This window comes from Macrosteles quadrilineatus, unplaced genomic scaffold, assembly GCF_028750875.1.
Source record: "Macrosteles quadrilineatus isolate MER2022 unplaced genomic scaffold, UCM_ALF_1.0 Scaffold_5__1_contigs__length_97177068, whole genome shotgun sequence".
Classification (NCBI taxonomy): Eukaryota; Metazoa; Arthropoda; class Insecta; order Hemiptera; family Cicadellidae; genus Macrosteles; species Macrosteles quadrilineatus.
The window spans coordinates 29,759,220-29,780,593 of record NW_026542598.1 but is presented as its reverse complement, the minus strand read 5'-3'; the positions used below and the strand labels follow the sequence as shown (position 1 = coordinate 29,780,593).

At 34.8% G+C, this 21,374-nt stretch overlaps 1 protein-coding gene across 5 annotated transcripts in view; it reads right to left on the bottom strand.

The window, feature by feature from the left end:
* The window catches only part of LOC128994659 (triple functional domain protein-like), a 284,163-nt gene that overhangs the window by 13,266 nt on the left and 249,523 nt on the right, over positions 1-21,374 (bottom strand). For 4 of the 5 annotated variants that reach the window (XM_054419352.1, XM_054419353.1, XM_054419355.1 and 1 more), the window contains 8 exons: positions 13,608-13,680; positions 9,425-9,536; positions 5,745-5,921; positions 4,807-4,881; positions 3,692-3,960; positions 2,622-2,781; positions 1,472-1,699; positions 644-835 (listed from right to left, as the gene is read on the bottom strand). In XM_054419352.1, coding sequence (XP_054275327.1) covers positions 644-835; positions 1,472-1,699; positions 2,622-2,781; positions 3,692-3,960; positions 4,807-4,881; positions 5,745-5,921; positions 9,425-9,536; positions 13,608-13,680 — 1,286 coding nt within the window. The remainder of the gene's footprint in view (positions 1-643; positions 836-1,471; positions 1,700-2,621; positions 2,782-3,691; positions 3,961-4,806; positions 4,882-5,744; positions 5,922-9,424; positions 9,537-13,607; positions 13,681-21,374) is intronic. The other variant, XM_054419354.1, reaches the window with a different exon arrangement.

Below are 21,374 nucleotides of genomic sequence, written 5' to 3'. Positions count from 1 at the left end.
TCTCCTGAACAAATTCTAAAGCCATGTTTATCTAATTAGTTTCTGTTGAATTCAACCACTGCTACGATGGAAACTGATTATCACCCAGCCAGCCCTGTTGTGCAAATATGTACAGGCTGCTGCATACTTTACAAGTCAATATTGCACATTTTCAGCATCAAACACTTTTCTGCACACACATCTGTCAACTGGCAACAGGAGTCAGGGGATTGACCTCTTTTGTACAGAAATCTAACCACGGTACAGAATTCATACTTGGCAGAGCATCATTTTCTTTTATGGCCTTTTTTACGAACTAAGATCAGACTAATCGTCCCATAGAAGAGGGAATCAGCTTAGAGAGTAGTGGATGCAGTAAGGAATACGGCCTTCATCTCAGATTCGGACTAGCTTGCTTGGTTACGACGGAAGCTCGATGACAACCTTAATTTGAGGACAGCCCTCGTAATATAAAACTTTCATGTGTCCCTTAAATCTTTACAATATCCATACATTTCAAAGCTAAATATGAATACAGGTCAATTGTATAATGGAGTAGATTATCTGTGTAGCTTTTTTGATAATCAGCTGATTAGCCAGGATCACCAAAATCTCAACGAGGGCAGCTAAGTCCAACCAAACTATTGAAAGCTATCAATATTACCTGAATGTGGTTTTTGTAGATATATACAGGGTTGGTGAACTGAGTTTTCTTGCCGACAGCCTCGCTGAATATGATGTTCTGTTCAAACAGGAACACTACAAGGTCCTTGCCCTTGAAACTGGCGGCTGACGTCCCTTCACAACAAACCAGTGGCCCGTGCAGCAGCAACTTGCCCTGGGCCGTGATCTTTCCCTGGAGAAACAAACATAGTTAGGTAACAGGATAAACATTTATTCTGGAAATAAATATGTAATAGAAGGAGATAAGAGTTCAGCCAGCTTAACTGAAAAAAATTAGTTAGAGGCTAATTGATACACAATAAAATATCAGAACATTTGACACTGATATTTTTACATAATATAGGAATTCTTCATTAGGTAATTTAAAGAGAAAGACATTATTTAAAGACATTTAAGACATTTATGTCAGTTAAAATTAAAAATGTACTTTAAGTAGGCCTACGCTAGCTGAACTATTTAATTAAAAATTTGAGAAATTTTGTTTCTTTGAAAAAAATCTAATCTTTGATGAGGAGTTTGATGAAAAAGGACAAAGTTTAGTTTCAAAGAGAAAATTAGAGTCCAAGAACTAATAGATACGAGGATCACAAAGAATAACACTGTTGTTTTGTCCTAATATAAACATTCCTGAGAGACTTATTCAAGGAGTAAATCCACTCACTGAAATTCAAATGAATCTGTGTTTCAAAAATCTTTTTATCAACAACTTGGCTGTCCTTTATATGCAAATATTAAAATTTTAAAAGGTTGTGAATTTTCTAATTCACCATAAACAATCAAGTATGGACCAAGACACACTAGGACTTACGTCGAAGCCTTGCAGCCGACCGACGTCCATCATGTCGTTGGCTGCCTTGGGCACGACCTGCATGACGTGGGTCGCCTGTCGTAAAGTTTCCATCTCCGTAGTGAGGTGAGCTCTCTCAGTGTATTTGTACAAATCCCTCAGTAACAGCTGGTACTTCATTATCCTCTGGACGGGTTTGATCAGCAGGTCGCACAGCTGTAGTTTGTGACCCAGCTTTTGTCTCAGCTCCTGCAAGATATAACATGTTTAGACGTCTTTCGTCTTTCCACACTGTGCTGTTGATGATGGTCAGTTAGATTTTATGTACTCTTAGGAACCGGTGGTTTTTTCCCGAATCTATTTTTCACCAAAGTAATATCAGTAAAGTAAATTAAAATAGTGAGTAAATTGTTGTTTATAAATTTGAGTATTGGAAAATTAAAGGAACAACAAGAAATTAAAATAAGTCTGAACCAATTAATACTCATTATACAATGAATAATATACAACAAAATGCAGCTAAAATCTATGAATAATAAACTATCCATACAACAAATTAAAATAGTGTAAAACTAATTTTAAAGATCTAAATTTTCCCCTAGAGAATCATCAAAAATTACAAAGTTGATTTAATAACTAAAAACCAATAAAAGTTTGTTAGTCTATAGAAATTTGTTTTGTAATAACCAAACTGTGAATTGAATCAAATAAAATTCCAAAAAAACGCATTGCTAAAATAACTAAGGAAATTCATTGATAACAAAGTTGACTCACAGTCTCTTTTTTTTACTTTTAATGTGAGAAAATATTTAAGTTAAAAAAAACATAATAAGTTTTTTTGCCACTCATCTTGGCGCACCTATACGAGAGGGCCTATGGAGACTTTTGAAAATTCACCCCTGACTACGGTTTTTAAGGGCCCCCCTAGCTGGTCTACTGGTTGAGCGCGGGACTTCAGTCCTAGAGGTACCGGGTTCAAATTCTGCCACTCACCAATGGAGTTTATCTGAGTGATAATGCCGCAAACTCTAGGCGCAACCTGGGTTAAGATAAAAATCAGCACAATTGTTGCTGCTGAAATCCATATTGCTGGCGTAATTAGGTCTACTATAAAAATTAACTTTAAATCTAAGGAAACCAATAAATGATGAAGCGAGGCAATGCAGCTAACCTCAAAGTAGGTGTCGATGTACTCTGAGACGATGTACTCGGACACAGGTTTGTTCTGACAGTAGACGACGTACATCAGAAGTTTCCTCTCATACCTCTTGAACAGAGGCCCGAGCTCTTCAGGATACTGAATACAACGCTCCAGCCCTTTCAGGAAGGAACTGAAACATTCAGAAGAGTCAGAAACATGAAAGATTCCAGAGAAAATGGTGGAGTTAGATTTGCGATAAAGGATACACATTTTGTAGTGGTTAATGAAAAGCAGTTAATTTAAGACAAAATGTGGCCAAAATGTGATTTTCTCACGTTGGGGAACTTCTGAAAGCAATAAATCATTCCAATTATTATTTGTTCTTAAGTGATAAAACACAAATATAAAAGGTTTAATTTACCTGTTGCGTAAATTGATGCTTAAGTTATGAAATAACTACGGCTGTTTCGTACTGCTAAACGAGTACATCTTCAGGTTGTCTATGAACGTTAAAATACTCCATCCATGGATGAGAAGGCCGTATTTTAACGTTCATAGACAACCTGAAGATGTACTCGTTTAGCAGTACGAAATGGCCGTAGTTATTTCATAACTTAAGGATCAATTGACGCAACAGGTAAATTAAACCTTTTATATTTGCATTATCTTGATCCAGAGGCTAACCCATCATGAGATAAAACACAGTTAAGAACAAGTCTCTCAGACAAGGATTATACTTTATCTGTACTGGAGAACCCACAGTAAAAGCCAATTATTAATCTACATTCTCAAAAGATAAATGTGTTCATTCACTAATTGAGTATTCATGCCGAACAACATTGCATGTGAATATTTTCAGAAAACACAAAATGGCAGCACCAATGCCAAAACAGCCAGTTACTCGGAAATTCAGTCGCTTGTGCTGCCAACCTTATGTATTTAAAAAATGAAATATCCCATGCAGTAGAGAATGTCATTTGCATTGTTGATCTATAAAAATGTCAATTTCACAAAAATTGTCGTTTGCAACGTTGTTCGGAGGAGATATTCAATTTCACAATTTGATCTACCACAACACTTTTGTTTAATAAACAACTCACTCTCTATGCCACTCGTAGATAGCCTCTAGGTTTCCGAACACCATCTTGTCCTTGCCTCCTCTAAGGTCCTCAGGCAAGGGTATATCACAGTCAGGGTCGCGCATGAGCGCTATGTAGCCATCCACCACCATGCGCAGGTCACGTACGTAGTCTCGCTCCGTCTCCACCAGCTCGCGTATCACATACTCTCGCTTCTGTAGCGCCGACTCTTCTTCCCCCTCCCCTCCATCGGAAACTGACAACTTTGACTGCTTCTCGCTATGTTGCTCCTAGGAAAATATTCAGTTTTAGTCACATTTTTTAACAATTCTAGCTGAAAAATCATCGGAAAAGATTGTTGGATCCCAGATTCTGATGAGAAAAATATTGTTTCTTTCTTTTTTGTGATAGAAAATGATTAAAACAATACAGCGGATGAACTTTAACAGAGAGTTCATAAATTGTTAGAAACATGAATAGTTGTACGTCAATTACTTTTATACATGAATTGTATTGTTTTTGTTTAGTAAAAGTAGGATAATTATTTAAATACCGTTTGGTATTGGATGAAAGGTGTTCCCAAACTAATTTTTTGAGTTGCAGAAATCGTTTGTTAACAGTTCGAAATCTAAAAAAATTACCAAATCCATTTTTACATTCATAACTCTTCCACATTAAGTAACGAGTTAGAAAATTTAACAAGGTATACATCCTACATCAAACAAAATTGGAAAATTCATTGTATATGTCCTGTACCAAGTTAATAAATAAATAATAAATAAAAAGGGTTGCATAAGGTTCAACTTGCAATAACTACTCAGAAATATCTATTAAAATAATACACACACTGTGTTACAGGCACAAATCACTCTAAAAAATAACAAGGAAATATTAAAGTAAAACAGAACTACAAATACTTTAGTCTACAATCTAAAAGTGTGAACAAATATCGAACTAAAGAAATATAAAAGAATATAAAGAAAATTAAATTACAACCAAAGTGCATGATTTAATGTTTTACACTACAGGTCCATTCCGTTGAGGAGGCAATGCTTTGGGTGAAAATAAACTAAATAAGAACAAAAATTAGTCCATTCCATTAAACACACAACATGCCAGATTTCTTTTAAGTTCACCATTCTCTCTTTGACGATTTGTTCAATCTCAGCCAGATCTGCCGAAGTTGCACCTTCCAATGACAGGTTTGAAGACTGAAACAAATCGTTGTTCCTGACTCATCCCAGTTTCATAAAAGTTTAAAATCACAGATTCAATTTATTGCCAAGCTTTGTCTTTCTTCATTGAGGCTGTAGAGTACTGTAATTAGCAAAGTGTTGGTACCGCAGGGAAAATTTTGTAATCAGAATACAAATGTTAATTCTGAGCTTCCGAGCAGCAAACGTTAGAACGCTTCAGGGTGGGTAAACTTGTGTTTACATGGGGTACAAATCCGCAGAGAACCAACGATATAATATTAAATGAAATATTATCGATTGAAATATTTCAATCGATAAAAATATTGATAATCCGTTATAGGTCTTTTCAAGTAGCATAACACCCGCCATTCTTTTAGGCTCCTGCGGTGTTTAGGTTAGGTTGGTTTAGTACAGTTTGGATTATGAGAATTGAAAAAACAGGATTAGTACAATTACAAATTTTAATGAAAATATAGGATCATTATGATTGGCAGTGTTATCTTCATATGTTGGCTCCAAGTGTATGAATGTTTTTCATCCAGCATCAAATGCACCTTCCGATGGAATTTTCAGCAACATATACATTTGGCAATAAGTTGAGTTTCATGTGACAATACTACAAAGGTAAGGAAAAAATCTGTGGAATAGGCTTCGTTTGATAATATGTGAAACCGGAGAGAAAAAAAATCTATAACCACACTGCGAAGCTATACGAGAGCATTAGCGGCAATTAGTGGGGGCAGCCTTTCGCCTTTAATGTTAGAGCTATTTACGATTCATGAATTGTTTAAATATGATATAACCTCATGTCATCTAAGTAGTTTTTCGCCAACCCGTACTACTAATGGTAAATATCAAGGATTGTTGTTGATACTTACTCGCTGGCCTTGGGACTCGTCCGAGGGTACCAGGATGGGTTCGTTGATGGGTTTCATCGGTGGCGGCAACTCTACTTCTTCCTCTCCCTCCTCCCCATTCTGGTCCCTTCCACTCTCCTCCTCCAGCCCGACTCCTACCGAGCCTCCTTGCTTGTTACCCATCTCACCTGCCGGCGACTGAAACATCCAAACGGTTAACTCACTTATAATTTAAAGAGCAAAATACAACCTTTGACTGTGGGTAAACTGGCTATTTCATTTCATGTTAATGTTGAAGACAGTTTTGAAAATAAGAACATGGTTAAATCTAAGGTTACCTTACGATACAATTTATTTTAGAGTGGAGACCTAGATTTCAATGTCGAAACGTTATCGTCAGTCCTTTTGTCTCATAGGCTAGCTAAACTTTACACTTTTCCATCTCTTACTTGAAATATTGTTGATCTAGTATAATTTTTGCAAACAATGATCACATATAAATATTTACAAGGACATAAATGAAAACAACTTAGATACATGGCTATGATTTTCTTGATCAATTCTAACCTCCGAAGTTGGGATGTTATGACTTTTACTTGTAGCAGCATGGTCTTATCACTCCATAGAGTTATTTTTGCAGACAGGTGTTTGATAATATTTTATTGTATTATTTATTTCTTATTTTAATTAATGAATCAAATATGATGTTAAAGGCGAAGTTTCTTCGGTCATTTAATATGAGGGATGGGTTGGATTTGGTAGAGTTATATATACTGTATATAAAAATGTTCTATTGTATTTACTTGTCACTTTGGGGGCTTTATGTAAGATTTATAAGTTTGCATCTATTGAAGTGTAGGAATGGTTTTCTTAAATTACGTATGGTTTACAACTAACTTAAAATACATTTTATAAATAAAAGAATACACTTAGAATAAATAAGATAATTATTTGGCATACAAAGTTGGTTATTAAAGTTTGAACTAAGGAGATGTAAAAATTCACCGGAAAGTAATTTGATGAAAATGTAGCAATTTTCTAAATTAACATAATTAAAGTAGGATTTCCCATAACCCACAATAATTTGACGTGAGCTAAAATCCTCGTAAATACATATGTTACAAGAACTACTTTCTCAGCAGAAAAGCTAAATCAGAACAATTTGTATATTTACCCATCAAAACACAAAAAACCGTGATGTTATCAACATATGCTAGCACAATCACACTATTAAGAACCGAATGGAACTACCACAGTTATAATCAAAGCAGACCACAAAAGGTCCTTGGCCCACTTCATTGATAACAGATTACACCTTAAATCGCCAGGAAGTGTATCGGTGCTATCGATTAGCAAGCAATAAAACTTGATAGAGACCAAATAATGTCACAGAAGTGTTAACCGTAAAACGTATAGATTAAGTAAGGAAACATGAATGCCAATTTTGGCTGGTATCGAATAGCAAGCAATAAAACCTTATAGTAGGAAATAATCTTGCAAAAGTGTTAACCATAAGACTTACACAGATTGAAATGTCAATTATGGATCGGTTCGGTAATATCGATTAGCAGGCAATAGCTCTTTATAGTGACCAAATAATCTACCAAAATTGTTTACCGTAAACTTATAGTGTGAATAAGGTAACATCAACGTCAATTCTGGCAAGTACATAAAACATGACTGAAAGTAGGACGGAGGGGGGGGGGGGCGGGGGGACCGAGGGAGAGAGATTGGTTGATCATCCATGCAGCCCCGCCACTGCCACCGTCAATGTCTAATTCATGTGTCAAACTCCGGTTATGACACCAATATGACCCTACGCTTCACTCACACTTCACTCTATAACACCTTGTTTAGTCTCTATATAGCTGTTAATATGTAAATATTTTTAAATAATTAACTTATAGAGAAAAACTTTACAGTATTTATTACTGATGTGTAATGTAAAATATTTCTAGTATTTTCAATGTATAAAAAAAACATTACAAAGTTTATCTCAGAAATATTTGCTATACATTTCAGTTGTATGAGATGCTTAACAAAGCATTGAGTAGCCTAATTTATTTTTTATCAACTCTTCAGTTAAGAATTGTGGTTTAGAAAATCTTGAAATTTGAGAAAGAAAAACGTTTTACAAGATAAAGCAAGCAATCTCATAGATTTTTAGAGTAAAGAGACGGTTTTACTTTCACGACATAGCATCAGAGGGACATAATGCTGAATGTGAATCCCTAACCAAAAAGTTGTGACATTATAAAATGGGTAAAAGTAAAAGCTATTGATTAAGTAGGATTCGAACCCAGGTCATAAAGTCAAAGAAAGTACTTCAGCAAACGACTAGGTTTGCCTCACCAGACACAATCAAACCTTATACATGTCAAACTGTCTTACAAAAGTACTTTCAAACTACTGTACACCAGAACTAATAATTCAACCACAAAAAATACAGTAACAACTCATAAAAAAAAACAGAAATAAAACAAGCTCTTACTCTTGAAACACTTGTTTAATTTTAAACGATAATTTTTCATTCAAACCGAAATAAGCCTTAAGGTATGGCCAAAAAGAACGACAGAGACGGAAAATATCAGCTGTCGTCAGATAAGAATGTTGGCTTTTGTGAGGGTCAGTAATGAAACCTTGGCAACGCTTCGGGTGACGATCTGAACTAAATCCAGCTCTGTTTATTGTTATAATCACCTCACAGAGAGTCGAGTGGTCAAATATCACACACGTTCTGCGATTTTGTCGTTTAATGAAAACATTTAGTTTTCCTACGCAAGGTGCCGATTTGAGATTCACCTTTTCAGGGTTGATAGACAATTCTTTGAAGGGGCAAGCATGGTTCTCTGAGATAAGAAAAATAATGGATATAGAGATAATTTAGTCAAAAAACGTGTCCTCTTATTGATAAATGTAGAAAAATATAAAATATTGTGAAGTTTCTGAAAAAAAGAAGAAAAAAATAGTACTTATCCCTCAGTTGTTTTGGTCACTATTAAAAATACTCAACTGCATCTCGGGGTTTGTAAGATGATATAAAATTTGTTGAAAAATGCAATGATATATTTTTAGGTATTGCACAACAATATCTCATTATTCTCAATCCTTTTCATAAGTTATGTAATTGTATGGAATAACAATGGGTCTACAGTACCAACAGCATCCAAACAATAATTGATACAGTGGAACCTCAATAATAAGGCCCTTTTTAACAAGAGTCATTTTCAAATAATCTTGATTTCATACTACTCTTGATAACATGTTATTGCAAACATCGATAAGGAGTCAACTTCCATAACTTTGATTTTATCATCCCCATGAGGGATTTGTTATTGTGGTCCTACTGTATAATTACAGTATTGTTATTTATCTGAGCAAAGGATGAGTGTAGAATGAAGTAATATGCTACGCACTTTGCTACTGGATAAAATCAGCTGATTCTTTGCCAGGAACATTAATTAAAAGTTCAATGGATCCAAGACAGCTTAAAACATTTTTGAATAATAAAAACGCTACAGACTTTACTCAGGATCGAACCAATGGCCTTTTGATAACCAGGAGAGTTCCTTAACCACTACAAACCACTTTCTATTAGTGTACCTTAGAAAATTTGTATGTAAATATTCTAGCATTATTTCATAGGCATAAATATTTACCCCAAGCATCAGTAACAGCTGGGTTACGTCAAATCAACCAACCTTTATCCTTTTATCTGAAGGTGTCTTCTTGAGGGGAGTTCGTTCTGGAGCCGTGTTCTTCTCCACTTTTCCCCCACTGAGCTTTCGGAGGGGAGGGGGAAGCCATTTCCTCCTGGAAAACAAAACATAATGTTATGCTATCCAGAAAACATGTTATACAACAATTTATTGAATCGACGTCTGTAGATGGAATGCTCTTGGTACTTTGGGATACCGAAGTAGGGTTCCCAACTAAATGGACCAGCCGATGGCAATTTCTCATTTAAATGGATCGTAGATGAATAAGTTCCTTATTGAGTGTTACTATCAAAATTCTTGATACTTAATTATCTTTTTGATGAAAATTTTTTGTGATTTACCCACTAAATATTATAGACTCCCACTGCTTACCCCTGATAAGGTTGTTGACAAGCTAAAACAGATTTTACTTCAATTTTATGTTATGTTATAAGCTCATAAATCTTTTATTTTGTTGTTTGGTCCTTAACAATGTAACTGTTGTTTGTTTATTCATTTATCTGACATTTTTTATTATATTAAATTAGTTAAGTTTTCATTAGGATAATTTGTGTTGCTGTTTTATTAAATTATTAGTAACAATCTTGTTTGTTTGTATCAATTTTGTTTTGACTAAACAAAAGACATTGAAAGTTTAAAGTTTTATATAAATCCATATTCCACAAGTAAAATTATGCTTAAGCTGTAATTGAAGTCTACGCGAGTTAAGTAAATCAAGGGGGGGGGGGGTTAAAATGACAAAACAGTTTTGTTATTAATATGTTTATGACCCCTTAGTCATTGATATTTTAGACTATGTAGATTAGAACTGGCACTATTTTGTTAGTGAATAAAGCTTTACTTAATTGCAAAGACTAAGGGGAAGGGTTGGTGAGAGTACAGTCCACTCATCCTTGGTTAACTAGCCAAGTGGCTAAGTGTACAGTCAAGTCATGCTTGTAGCCTTGGTTGACATGTTTTCCTCCTTTTGTTGTCATCTATTTTGTGGGAACTCTAAGCAATTAAGTAATTAGTAAATACCAGGGGTTTTAAACTCTTCATTAAAAACCAAATAAAAGAGACCCTCGTGAGCTTTGACAAAATTTCTGTGTTTTACTGTTAACTTGTGGTGATTTGTATGTTTCAAAGAGATTTTAAAAGTGATTAAATTTTATAATACCCAGTGGTTAGTAAATTATTTTGATATTTAGGACAAAACCTCCATACATTTTCTTTATTTTGTTACTATAAATCTTTAATGAAGTATTTTTTACATTGTTAAAGTTAAACTGTATTTCAAAATACTGCCAGAATAGGGTTTCATAATCAATAAATTTGAAAAAAATCAAAATGTTACATATCAGTAATAAATTTTAAAAGAAATACCCCCGCCGCAGCAAACTTTCCATAATTCAGAATTTCCAGAATTGCAGAATTTCCATTTGCCCGAATTGAACGAGTAGCCTACATAGGTTTGCTGCTACAGGGCAGGGAGGCTAATAAAGTATGGTTTTTTAGTTAAATATTAGTAGCTTACTATAAAATAAATACATACAGCTAAAAGAGCTTAACACTAAAAAAGTTTAAAAAATGAGCAAAAATTAGCATAATTGATTTTACAGATTAAAAAATTGCTTTGCAGCATATACAGTATGATAATGTAAAACATAGTCCATTAAATGTACAAATGTAAAATAAACATTTTAATACAGGATTTGATTTTAATTACTTGGAAATAGTAATTATATGTATACACTTACAACTATCCCACAAAAATATAAAATTTCCATCAATTATCAAAAATCTGTTATTCAATTAACAAAATACTGATGAAAAACATTCAACGCTTTTAAATATTTCAATAATTGACTTCACCATATACAAAGTCTAAGGGACAAAATATTTTGTGAGAAAACCTGTCAAAGGACAAAGAGAAGAAGAATAAAAACAATGGTGGGTCAAAACAGAGGTTCCTAATAAGGAACAAATCTGTGAAGGAATGACAATGTGAAAGACGGAACCTAATATGGGATAGACCAAGGCTGAAACATCACGATCCCACCAAATGCAACATCATTGTTGGTCCTCAAGTCAGATAGATTGTGAATTCAAGTTTGTATGTTATAGCAACAAACACACAGGCTTGAGAGTAACGCCGATTTAGAATATAAGAGTTAGTTAGGAAGCATTTAGTGTAGGGGCCTTATTGAAAAAGGATTTTCAAAAAGAAATTAGTCTATAGTTTTGTTTAATCCGGCAAAAAATTTAAAAATAAATTGGATTTAAAGATTGTCTGTTAATTTGTAGGCAATTTTTTGTACATGTTAAATGTAAATTATTTTACCTAACCCGTCATGTTAAACTTCCCTATCCCAAGCGTGATGTATACAACTTCCTTACTTCTCGAGTGATGTAAAGTTGAAAAAAAACTCACTTGGTGATGTAATGAAACCCATTTAAATAAAATTGAGTGCTTAACTTAAAAAAATATACCTCTATGGAGGCATAGAAGTTCAACGCTAGAAATCAGCTGTGCGCTTGAATGTTATTGTTATGCTTTAAAGTATTTTCCTAACCTAGCTTGTGTTTGTAAAAGAACGTTACTGTTAGACGATGAGTGAAATGGATAATGAAAAATATTGTACGTAAACTCATGTATATTGTCGGGTCAGGTAAAATCTTGTACGTTACACGTTGCGCAAGAGCGTTTTCTCTTAGTTCTTGAGTGTGAATCTCTTAGGTGAATTATGCAACTCGCTTCCGCTCGTTGCACAACATTCACCTGCGTGATGTAAAAACGCTTTTACTACACTTGTAATGTAAATAGCTATAATCCCAATCGGGTGAAAAACAGTAACTTGGATGATGAAATTTACAGGTATCAAACAATACACTTATGTTATGATTGGAGACGGTATTGAAGATATGAAATCTTACAACACTTAAATACAGCCTAAGAAAAATATTTAATTTACAAAACCTACTATTTAGAATTACCCTACGAAGCTCCAGGTAGAATTTCACTTTAGGTTCGATACATTCTAGAGATCAAAATAAAACATCCTATAGAAGCCCTGATTCTATATTATGAAGGTTTAAATAACTTCTTGTTTATACGAAAATTGATAGTCTCTAGATATTGTGATCTTCACATCATAAGTATGAAATTCAAAGGTAAAATTTTGATTAAATATTTATGCTTATTGTAAACTTACAAATTGCATCGTCCGGCACAAGACATAACTCTACTGACAACTGTGTCAGTTTTCCTAACATCACTATTACTCTTTATCGACAAGATCTGACAGATAAGTAAATGGATTTGTAAATGGCAAACACGAATAAAACATTGAGAAACACTGCAAACAACTTCGTAAATGTCGTTCAATGACCAATAGTCAATGAATTCAAAACTCTCTCTGAATGTAAAGGTTTTTAATTTGACTATGAGTAAACTTACATATTTTTTTAAGTTTGGTTAACAAATTTAAAAAAAGCCTTTCTACATTCAAGAAAAACTGATTTAAAAATCACACCATGAAACAAATGCAAAATACTGACCCAGAAATTACTGCATGGTTAACAAAGCATAGATCAATGAATCATTAATTAATCATTGGTAGCACTATGATTCATAAAAAACATCATATTAAATACTCTAGCGACAAATAAAACCGGGTTATTTTCCAGGTTATTTGACAATATATTTTCTGTAATTCTGTCTCATATTTATTTGAAACCATTCAAAAAAATAAACCATATATTTTCTCAATTTAATTAAAGATCGAACCAAGAAATAAATGTTTATTTAATAATTTTCGTTCAAATAAATTCTCCCAACCGACAAAATATAAAATAAGGTTATACTATTTTTATTCAACAGAGAATCAATAAGGGGTTTTATTTTTTAACCTAAATAAAACAAACTATAAACATATTTTTTATAATCAGTACTGTTCCTGTTCAATCTTTTCATTTCAGTTTTTGTATCACAAGAAATATCTACTGTGTTTATAAATAGTTGTAGAACTGGATGCCAGTATTGCTTAACAAAACCAATGTCAATAGTTTAAATTTGGAATTTTTAAATAAAATATTTTTGATCAATAGTATATTTATATTTTTAACCTACATACATTCTGCAGAACACTTGTGACATCTTATTGAGATAAAAAAGCAAACTCACCCGCTAAAAACTCTTCTTTTGTTCACGGGAGAATTGGTGGTAACTGCACTTCCACTCTCACTTGGTCCCGGCTCTGAAACCAAATAAACCATCGTTAATATCTCCAACGGTTTGATTTTCAGTAGATATTATTACATTAACAGTTATAAGTTCTCGTCATAAAAATTTGAGGTAAATGTGTTATGACTCATTTGAACTTTAAGAGGCAAAATCCTTCAACAACATATAAAAAAGTTGTATGCACATATCATATTGAATACAAGTTAATTTTTTATGTGGCATTATCACAGAGCAGTTTGTGATAAGCAAGATTCGAACCCGGCAGCATGACGACCGAAGTCCCACTCTTTACAAATGACCAGTTCACCCCCCTAACTACAAGTTAAATGGTGATTTTAAAAAGTTTGGAAAGAGTCCACACAAAATCCGCGATTGAATATTTAGTGTTTGAACACATAGTGTTTAATATTATGAAATAAATTGAATCATGTGTGTAAAATGACATAGATTCTAAAATACAATTGTGTAGTCAACCTCAAAAATGAATTATGTACCTACCAATACATTACTACACTTTTGTAACTATAAGTATGCAGTTTATGAAGTCCCCTTGACTTATTATTTTGAAAATATTAAACTAGGCTAATTGTATCATTATTGTATTATTTTCCAACTGTTGCGCACATGAGGCGTTTCTCTGTGGCGAGATTGACGATGCTATAAAACTACCAGACAGAGATTAGCACACAAAGAGGGGCGAAGCTTAGTTGTGGAGACGGAGACCGACCATAGACTGTAGCATCATAAACTGGTAGACCTACATACACTGACAATAGGAGTCATATGTTTGTTGACCTGTAAAAACTAAACTGACAAAAAGGTTCATGGTACTTTTTGTGCAAAAAATCCTCATATAATTTTTATTCCTGTAGATTTTAACACGGAATCATTTTCCAAATTTATTCGGACTACGTCTAAAAGGGATCAAGGCATTATCACTTAGATAAAACCGTAGGTGGTTGAAAACCCCAGAATGGCATAATTGACATTTAGTAGCAGAATAATTATTACAGTTTCCAATAGTGTTCCAAAATCTTTAAAGCGCAGTACAAAAAATGACGTTTAATGTATCTGTCAGTCGGCTATAAATTTAACAGAATCCAACCAATTGTTACATGATTTCCATTTGCATGGTGTTTTCTTGATTAACATAGGTAATAAAATTCCATATTAATCCAACGCAGCATCTAACATATTAAAACAGTGTAGTTTTCGTTCACAAACTGTTTCAAATTTCTTACTAATAAAAAGTCTATTTCCCATAAGCATTCAAATGTGAAAGCAAGAGTACATACGAGTAGGTTAGTCAAGGATAGCGATAGGTCAGTATTACATTAGTCATGTATGTACACTACGACTACGATATAGGCTACGCTACATTAGCATATCTACGACCATTGGCGTGTCGCAAGGACGTTCCGTGAAACCTCTACTGTTTTCTTTTCCTTTGCGTTGTCTACAATGTTAACGATATTTACAACATAAAACATGTTAGAAAACTAGAAGCATATAAAAAAACTGTGTTTACCTAGTACGTACTTGAATACCTTTTCAGCTTAAGTACGCCAGTCCACAGCCTCAGTGTTATATGTTTATTCAAATTTGTAAATATGCGTAGTAAAATGTTTTTAAAAGTGTTTTTTTTATAACAACGTCAACAATCCCCCATGGAGTAAAAGATGAAGAACCGGTAATAAGGTAGTAAATAAACTTTGAATAACGTATTTCATCTTTATGATATGGCAGTCGCCAACTATTGTAAAAAGAAACCACGGCTGTTTCACAGATACGACTACTTCAGTTTCTAGGTGGTATGAGTGATGTTAAAAAATACGACGGAGAAAGAAACTTTGTTGAATGATAATCACAAATCATTTAAAACAAGATATGCTTACACTATGACAACGTGAAGATACGCAGTATGCTAGCAGACGATTAACCTTATCTTACAACGCACCGACTACATCAGCAAAGAATCAGATGATCTCAGAGTATAACAAAGCTACTCAACTTGTCACGGCCATTGCACTTTTCTCACGCTTGCAACTTTTTTTGCAAAATTGCAAGATTCGTAGTAAACATTTTCTTTTATGTAGTATTCGCTTTTTAACAACCAAGCAGTTATAATGGAGAAGTTAGACGATCTTAACAGTGTAATGACTTATTTATGACGTCATACTACGTCACAGGTAGATAAGAGGTTGAGGGGAGGAACCTCTGGCCTCACGCCAGGGTAGGTAATGGCTTCTACAGGGAAACACGCCAAAACACCCTAAATCTCAGGATAAATGTAGCGGTCAGTGGGGCCACTTAACTTGACTAAATATCCCACGTTAAATCCCTTTATATCCCAGCAATCGTTCCCTGTCCCCTCATAATTTCATTTTCACCAGTCCTCGCGGCACATTCCTAGGTGGGAAATCAATCCTGAGAAATGTCAGTAGATAAATGATAACTCTACACTGAGACAGTTGTCCTTGATCATTGGGCTTTCAATACTCATTCGTGAAACAACTTATCTTATTAACAAAGCTACACAGATTTCTTCTACTCTATTCTCTGCTCTATTCTACACTCGCCTAATTAATATTCATCTCAAAATACAAACCTGTGTCGTCACTATCTAAAGAAAATGGTAACAAAAATTGTGTCACTTATTATCGACAAATTACTTTATGTCCATCCATATTGTTTTTTTGTTTCGTTAGTAGGATAATCAAAAATAGATGGGTTACGTACATTTTTAAATGTGAAGAACTGCAAAAGAATTGAGCCTTCACATTTTTTGCCCAATCCACACATATAACCCCAAAGATGAAAAACACAGTGTATGAGGTTTTATACCTAAAAACCCGAATTTTATCCCACAAACTATCAAAAATATACCCAGTAAAAGACTCCACGAGAACAAACTCTAGAAGGTGCGTGCTGGTAGCCAATAACACCGGTAAAGTGGAATCTCGATCAAATGAGACTTATGATCATCACGCAATCGGAGAAGCTCCCTGAGGACGTCTGGTTTCATGTTGAAAATGTATTAAGATAAAATGTATACATCAGTCGTTCCAATCCAGCATTCCATCTTCTTTTTCTTTACATAAACTGTGCAAACATTGTCTGATGCTTGTCTTCACGTTGCTAATTTTTGCATCTTGTGAGTTGTGGTCTTATTCAACCAAAATAAGCAATCATTTTGGAATTTCTAATATGTTACTTGAACAGTTTAACATGTACGAAGGCCTATGCTTTTTATTTAAGAACCTAGAAAAGCCGTGTTCGTGTCTGCAAGAACACAGCGAAATCTATCAAACAATTAAAATATCAACCCGAATCAACATATCGAAACACCAATTGTTCAAACCACATGGTTCACCTGCAATGAGAGTCAACTCGCTGATGGTATCAGAGTTGTGCTTCCTGGGAGGTCCCGGACTGAGGTAAAGACGTTGTACTCTGTCCCGAAGGTTCACCAGGGAGTATCGACGCCGCGACGGGACAGGCGACGGCAGCAACGCCGCGCTGACGGCGTCCGTGACGTCACTCATGATCCGCTCAACTCGCGGTTTGACACCTTCCATCGTGCACCAACTCACTAACTCACTGACAATGTCGTTCACTTTGATAAACACTCATCTCTTGGTAAGTCTTCCGTCCGGAGTCAGTATGAAGTTGGAAACTGAGTTTATTGTAAACATAACCTGTAAAGGATGTCGAAATGTTTTATTTTATTGTTGGACGCGTTTTGCATACTCATGTCTCTAAAAGGGTTATTTAAACATTTTTGGAACTCAAAAGAATCTTTGAAACCTCAAGGGAATTTTGAATCCACAAAGGAATCTTCGGGTTCTCAAATGAATCTTTAGATCCTGAACAGGAATTTTCGTATCCTCAAAAGAATCTACGGGTCCTCGAAGGAGTTTTCGGAACCACAGGTAATCTTCGTGTACTCAAAGAAGACTTCCGTCACTGCGACCGAAAATGAATCGCAAGGGATCATGCAAACGCGTGGAGAAAACGATTTATCATCTTATGCAGGAAAATATAACATGATTATTATTTTGCATCGTTTTTTTGTTCGTAAAAAAATTAATTTATAAACACTAATAAGGTGAGACAAAATTAAATAAAAGAAAAGTGGATAGGAATTTGACATAAACACGTTTATGTTATTCTAAATGAAAACGAAATCATGCGTATTTAAATAATCGCCCCGATATTATTATTATGGTACGATACCACTAAATATGAAGACGTCCGGAGCCACATTCAATACAACCTACTCATTATTTAAATTAATTCGTGTATTCATTGTTTATCAATATCAGGATCAATATGAGTTTTATTCTCTTTCGAATGCTTCGCCATAAATAATCTCCAATGCGAATACTAATTTCGAACCACAAAACTTGAAAGTTGCTGGAAGCTTCCCGTTGGTAAACAAATGGAACCAATTTTCACGCCAGACTCTATCAAACGGTAATTAAATCGTTACAACTACACTTTTCGAAACCGCGGAAGAAATTTAAGACATAATATCTCACAGTAATCAACACAACATTTTTTTGACAATCTACAATACAAGCATTTTGATTTGTCACACATTTCAGTTATCATAATATAAGGAAGCTAACGGGGAAAACGACAATAGAAAACTACATACGGTAGGTGAGTGCTCAAACATACAATATGATAACGTATTGATAACAGTGTATGCCAATGAACTAGCAAACTTCAAAATGGTAACTAAAAACTGTTTAAAACTCGCGAACATTTGGAAACTATGAATTCAATTCTGAGACACTTATATACCCAGAGGTAGAATTTGTAAACAACGATATAAACAAAAACTGAATGATTAGTTAAACATTTACCAGGCCAATAAAATCAGCATGAAATAGAAACATATTAAATCCACGAAATAATTTATCTCAATTAATATAAACCTATAATTTTTTAGTCAAGTATGAGTTATTTCAAGTGACTAGATGTCAATAGATAAAAAATTATTTAAATGTGCAAATTTCAATAGTTTTACATTAAAATACTACGTAGTTGATTTACGTTATGACCTTGAAGGACTGGCAAGTGATTAGTGGCTACAAAGGCCTCTGTTGCTAACACATGGTCGCCTATAAGCTTCCTCCCACTTGGTCTACGAGTATTTTCAAACATTTGGAAACCAAACAATTATTGTTACACGATTGGCAACACCAAGGAGTGATTTTCGACAAAGGATTTTCCAATTTCGTCATTAGCTCACGTTGCAACAACAGCTAATTTTGTTGGTCATTTGTTTGTGTAAATTCTTGTGTTTTGTAACATGTAAACAATTTAACGCCACGTTACTTGCTTTGAGTGAAATTGATGAAGTTTTGGAGGATGGGAACAACTCAATTATTGTCTACAGTTAATTTGAAGTTGTGTTAGGAAATTGTAAACTATTTGGATGGTTGGGGTCGCAAGTAAAATGTTGTAGAATTGATTTGACACAGTTAATAATTTCATGAAACAGAAAAACAACATGAGGCTGCAAAGTGTTCAAGGTTATTCTGACTTAGGAAAACACAAGTTTTCCACACTTCACACAATAACATTTCAGTTATTTGAAACATAGAGCAATTCGGCAATTCAGCCTACTGACGGTGAAATATGGGCATTACATAATCCTCTCTGGAATCTATTTCGAGATTGAACCCAACATCTGCGCATCGATGAAAAGAACTGTAAACTTCCGATTACTTTGGATGTTTCAAAGCGCAAACATTTTTTCACGATCGAGCGCAAATGTGTAGCTTACACTTCAATACTTTGAAATTGACGATGGTTTACTGTGTGAATCCGAAATAGAGGGTGTAACTTTTTTTAAAGTAATTTGTTAAAAAATATAGATCTAAAAAATGGTTTACTCTAAAAAAATATTCAGGTGTTTTATCAATAAAAGATCACAGCACTGGCACAATTAGCAGACATTTGCCCACAAACACAACACAAAACAGCTGTTTTCACACACACACACACGGCACCGAAACCGTCACATCCTGGGAACCGCACGGCTACGACGACGACGACACTCTGACTCTAGAATGCAGCGATCCGTGACTTCGCGAGGCACTGAGACCAAGGGGGGGAGGGGAGCCGACAAAAGTGGCCCTTCAGTTCCCGCCAAGGAACATTCAGAGGGTCTGGCATCTGTATCTTTGATAGCGCTGCAGATTTCATAACTCAAAATAGTAGAGCCATCCAAGAAAAATTAATATGCAGCCTCAGAGTCTTCGGTATTTAGTATGAATTCAGCTTAGTTACTAGGGTTTCAATTGACATACTTCAATAGTCCTGACCAATAATTACTAGACCTTGCTCAGTAAATCGCTTTAGATATTACATCCTATACTCATAGTGGGGAGCGAGCTGGTCTAGTAGTAGCTGGACTTCGGTCCTTGAGGTCTCGAGTTCGAATCCCGGCAAATTCCATGGATTTTATCCAAGTGACAATGCCACAACTCCTTGGTCTAGCCTGAAGCACAGACAATGGGAACATTAAAGTATTATATTGTCTGTGCCTGAAGGAGGAAGTAATGTAAAAACGATCCCGGGCTAGAGCATAGTGCCCAAGAACAAATAAATCACATACTCTCATAGTACACATAATGTGCTTCGCGATTGTGTTACAAGGATACTGTGGTTAAACACAAATTAATCCTCAAACATCCTATCGATATAGAAAATCTATGCACACTCTAAAGCTTCTACGGCGAATGCTCAACCCAAAAATTTAATTGTTAGCCAAACTCTAAAAACGGAAATAAAATGTCTCATCCATGTCGAATTTTTTCCAATACGCGATCGTTTTAGAAAAGAGGATCAGTTTGGTCGAAATTGTCAATTTAATCGATAAAATGCGTCACAATGGTATAAATTGTATTTTTAATTGCTAAAAATTAAAATAATAGCATAAGTTAATGGGCAGCGGACACCATTCAGTAATAAAAAAGAAATGAAAGTAATCAGTAAGCTGTGAAGTCTAAGTGAGCAGTGAGCAACTGTCAGTGAGTAAGTGAGCAATCGCACCAACCACTTGTTGAGCCCGTAGCGTGAGTAAGCCTATTACTCCCTTGGACGGAAGGGGATGTCCTAACAAACACGATAAAACTCACAGACACACACCATTTCCTAAACCATAAAACGGACACAAAATAGCAGACAGTATGATTCAAACAGGTATGATTTCCCATTCTATCTGATTGTCTAGGTATGTTACGAACACACTACATGCCTAATGAATGGGTTGAAAGTAGTTGGGTATGTTAATGAGACACAAGCACGAATAAGGACCGGACTATCGAAGTATCGGTGTATTTTACGTACATCAGACACACGTAACGAGTAAGTGGGTTGAAGTATCTGGGTATTTTACGTACATCAGACACACGTAACGAGTAAGTGGGTTGAAGTATCTGGGTATTTTACGTACATCAGACACACGTAACGAGTAAGTGGGTTGAAGTATCTGGGTATTTTACGTACATAGACACACGGAACGGGTAAGTGGGTTGAATGTGGACGTCTAGGACGACTATTATTAGTTGGACCTTGGCGACTAGGAACGCGAGCCGCAATCACGGCGATTAAATGCATCGTTTGTCTGGGACCGAAGTAGGCAACAAAAGAAATACAGTAATAAAATTACACTCAAGATAAGCTACGTTC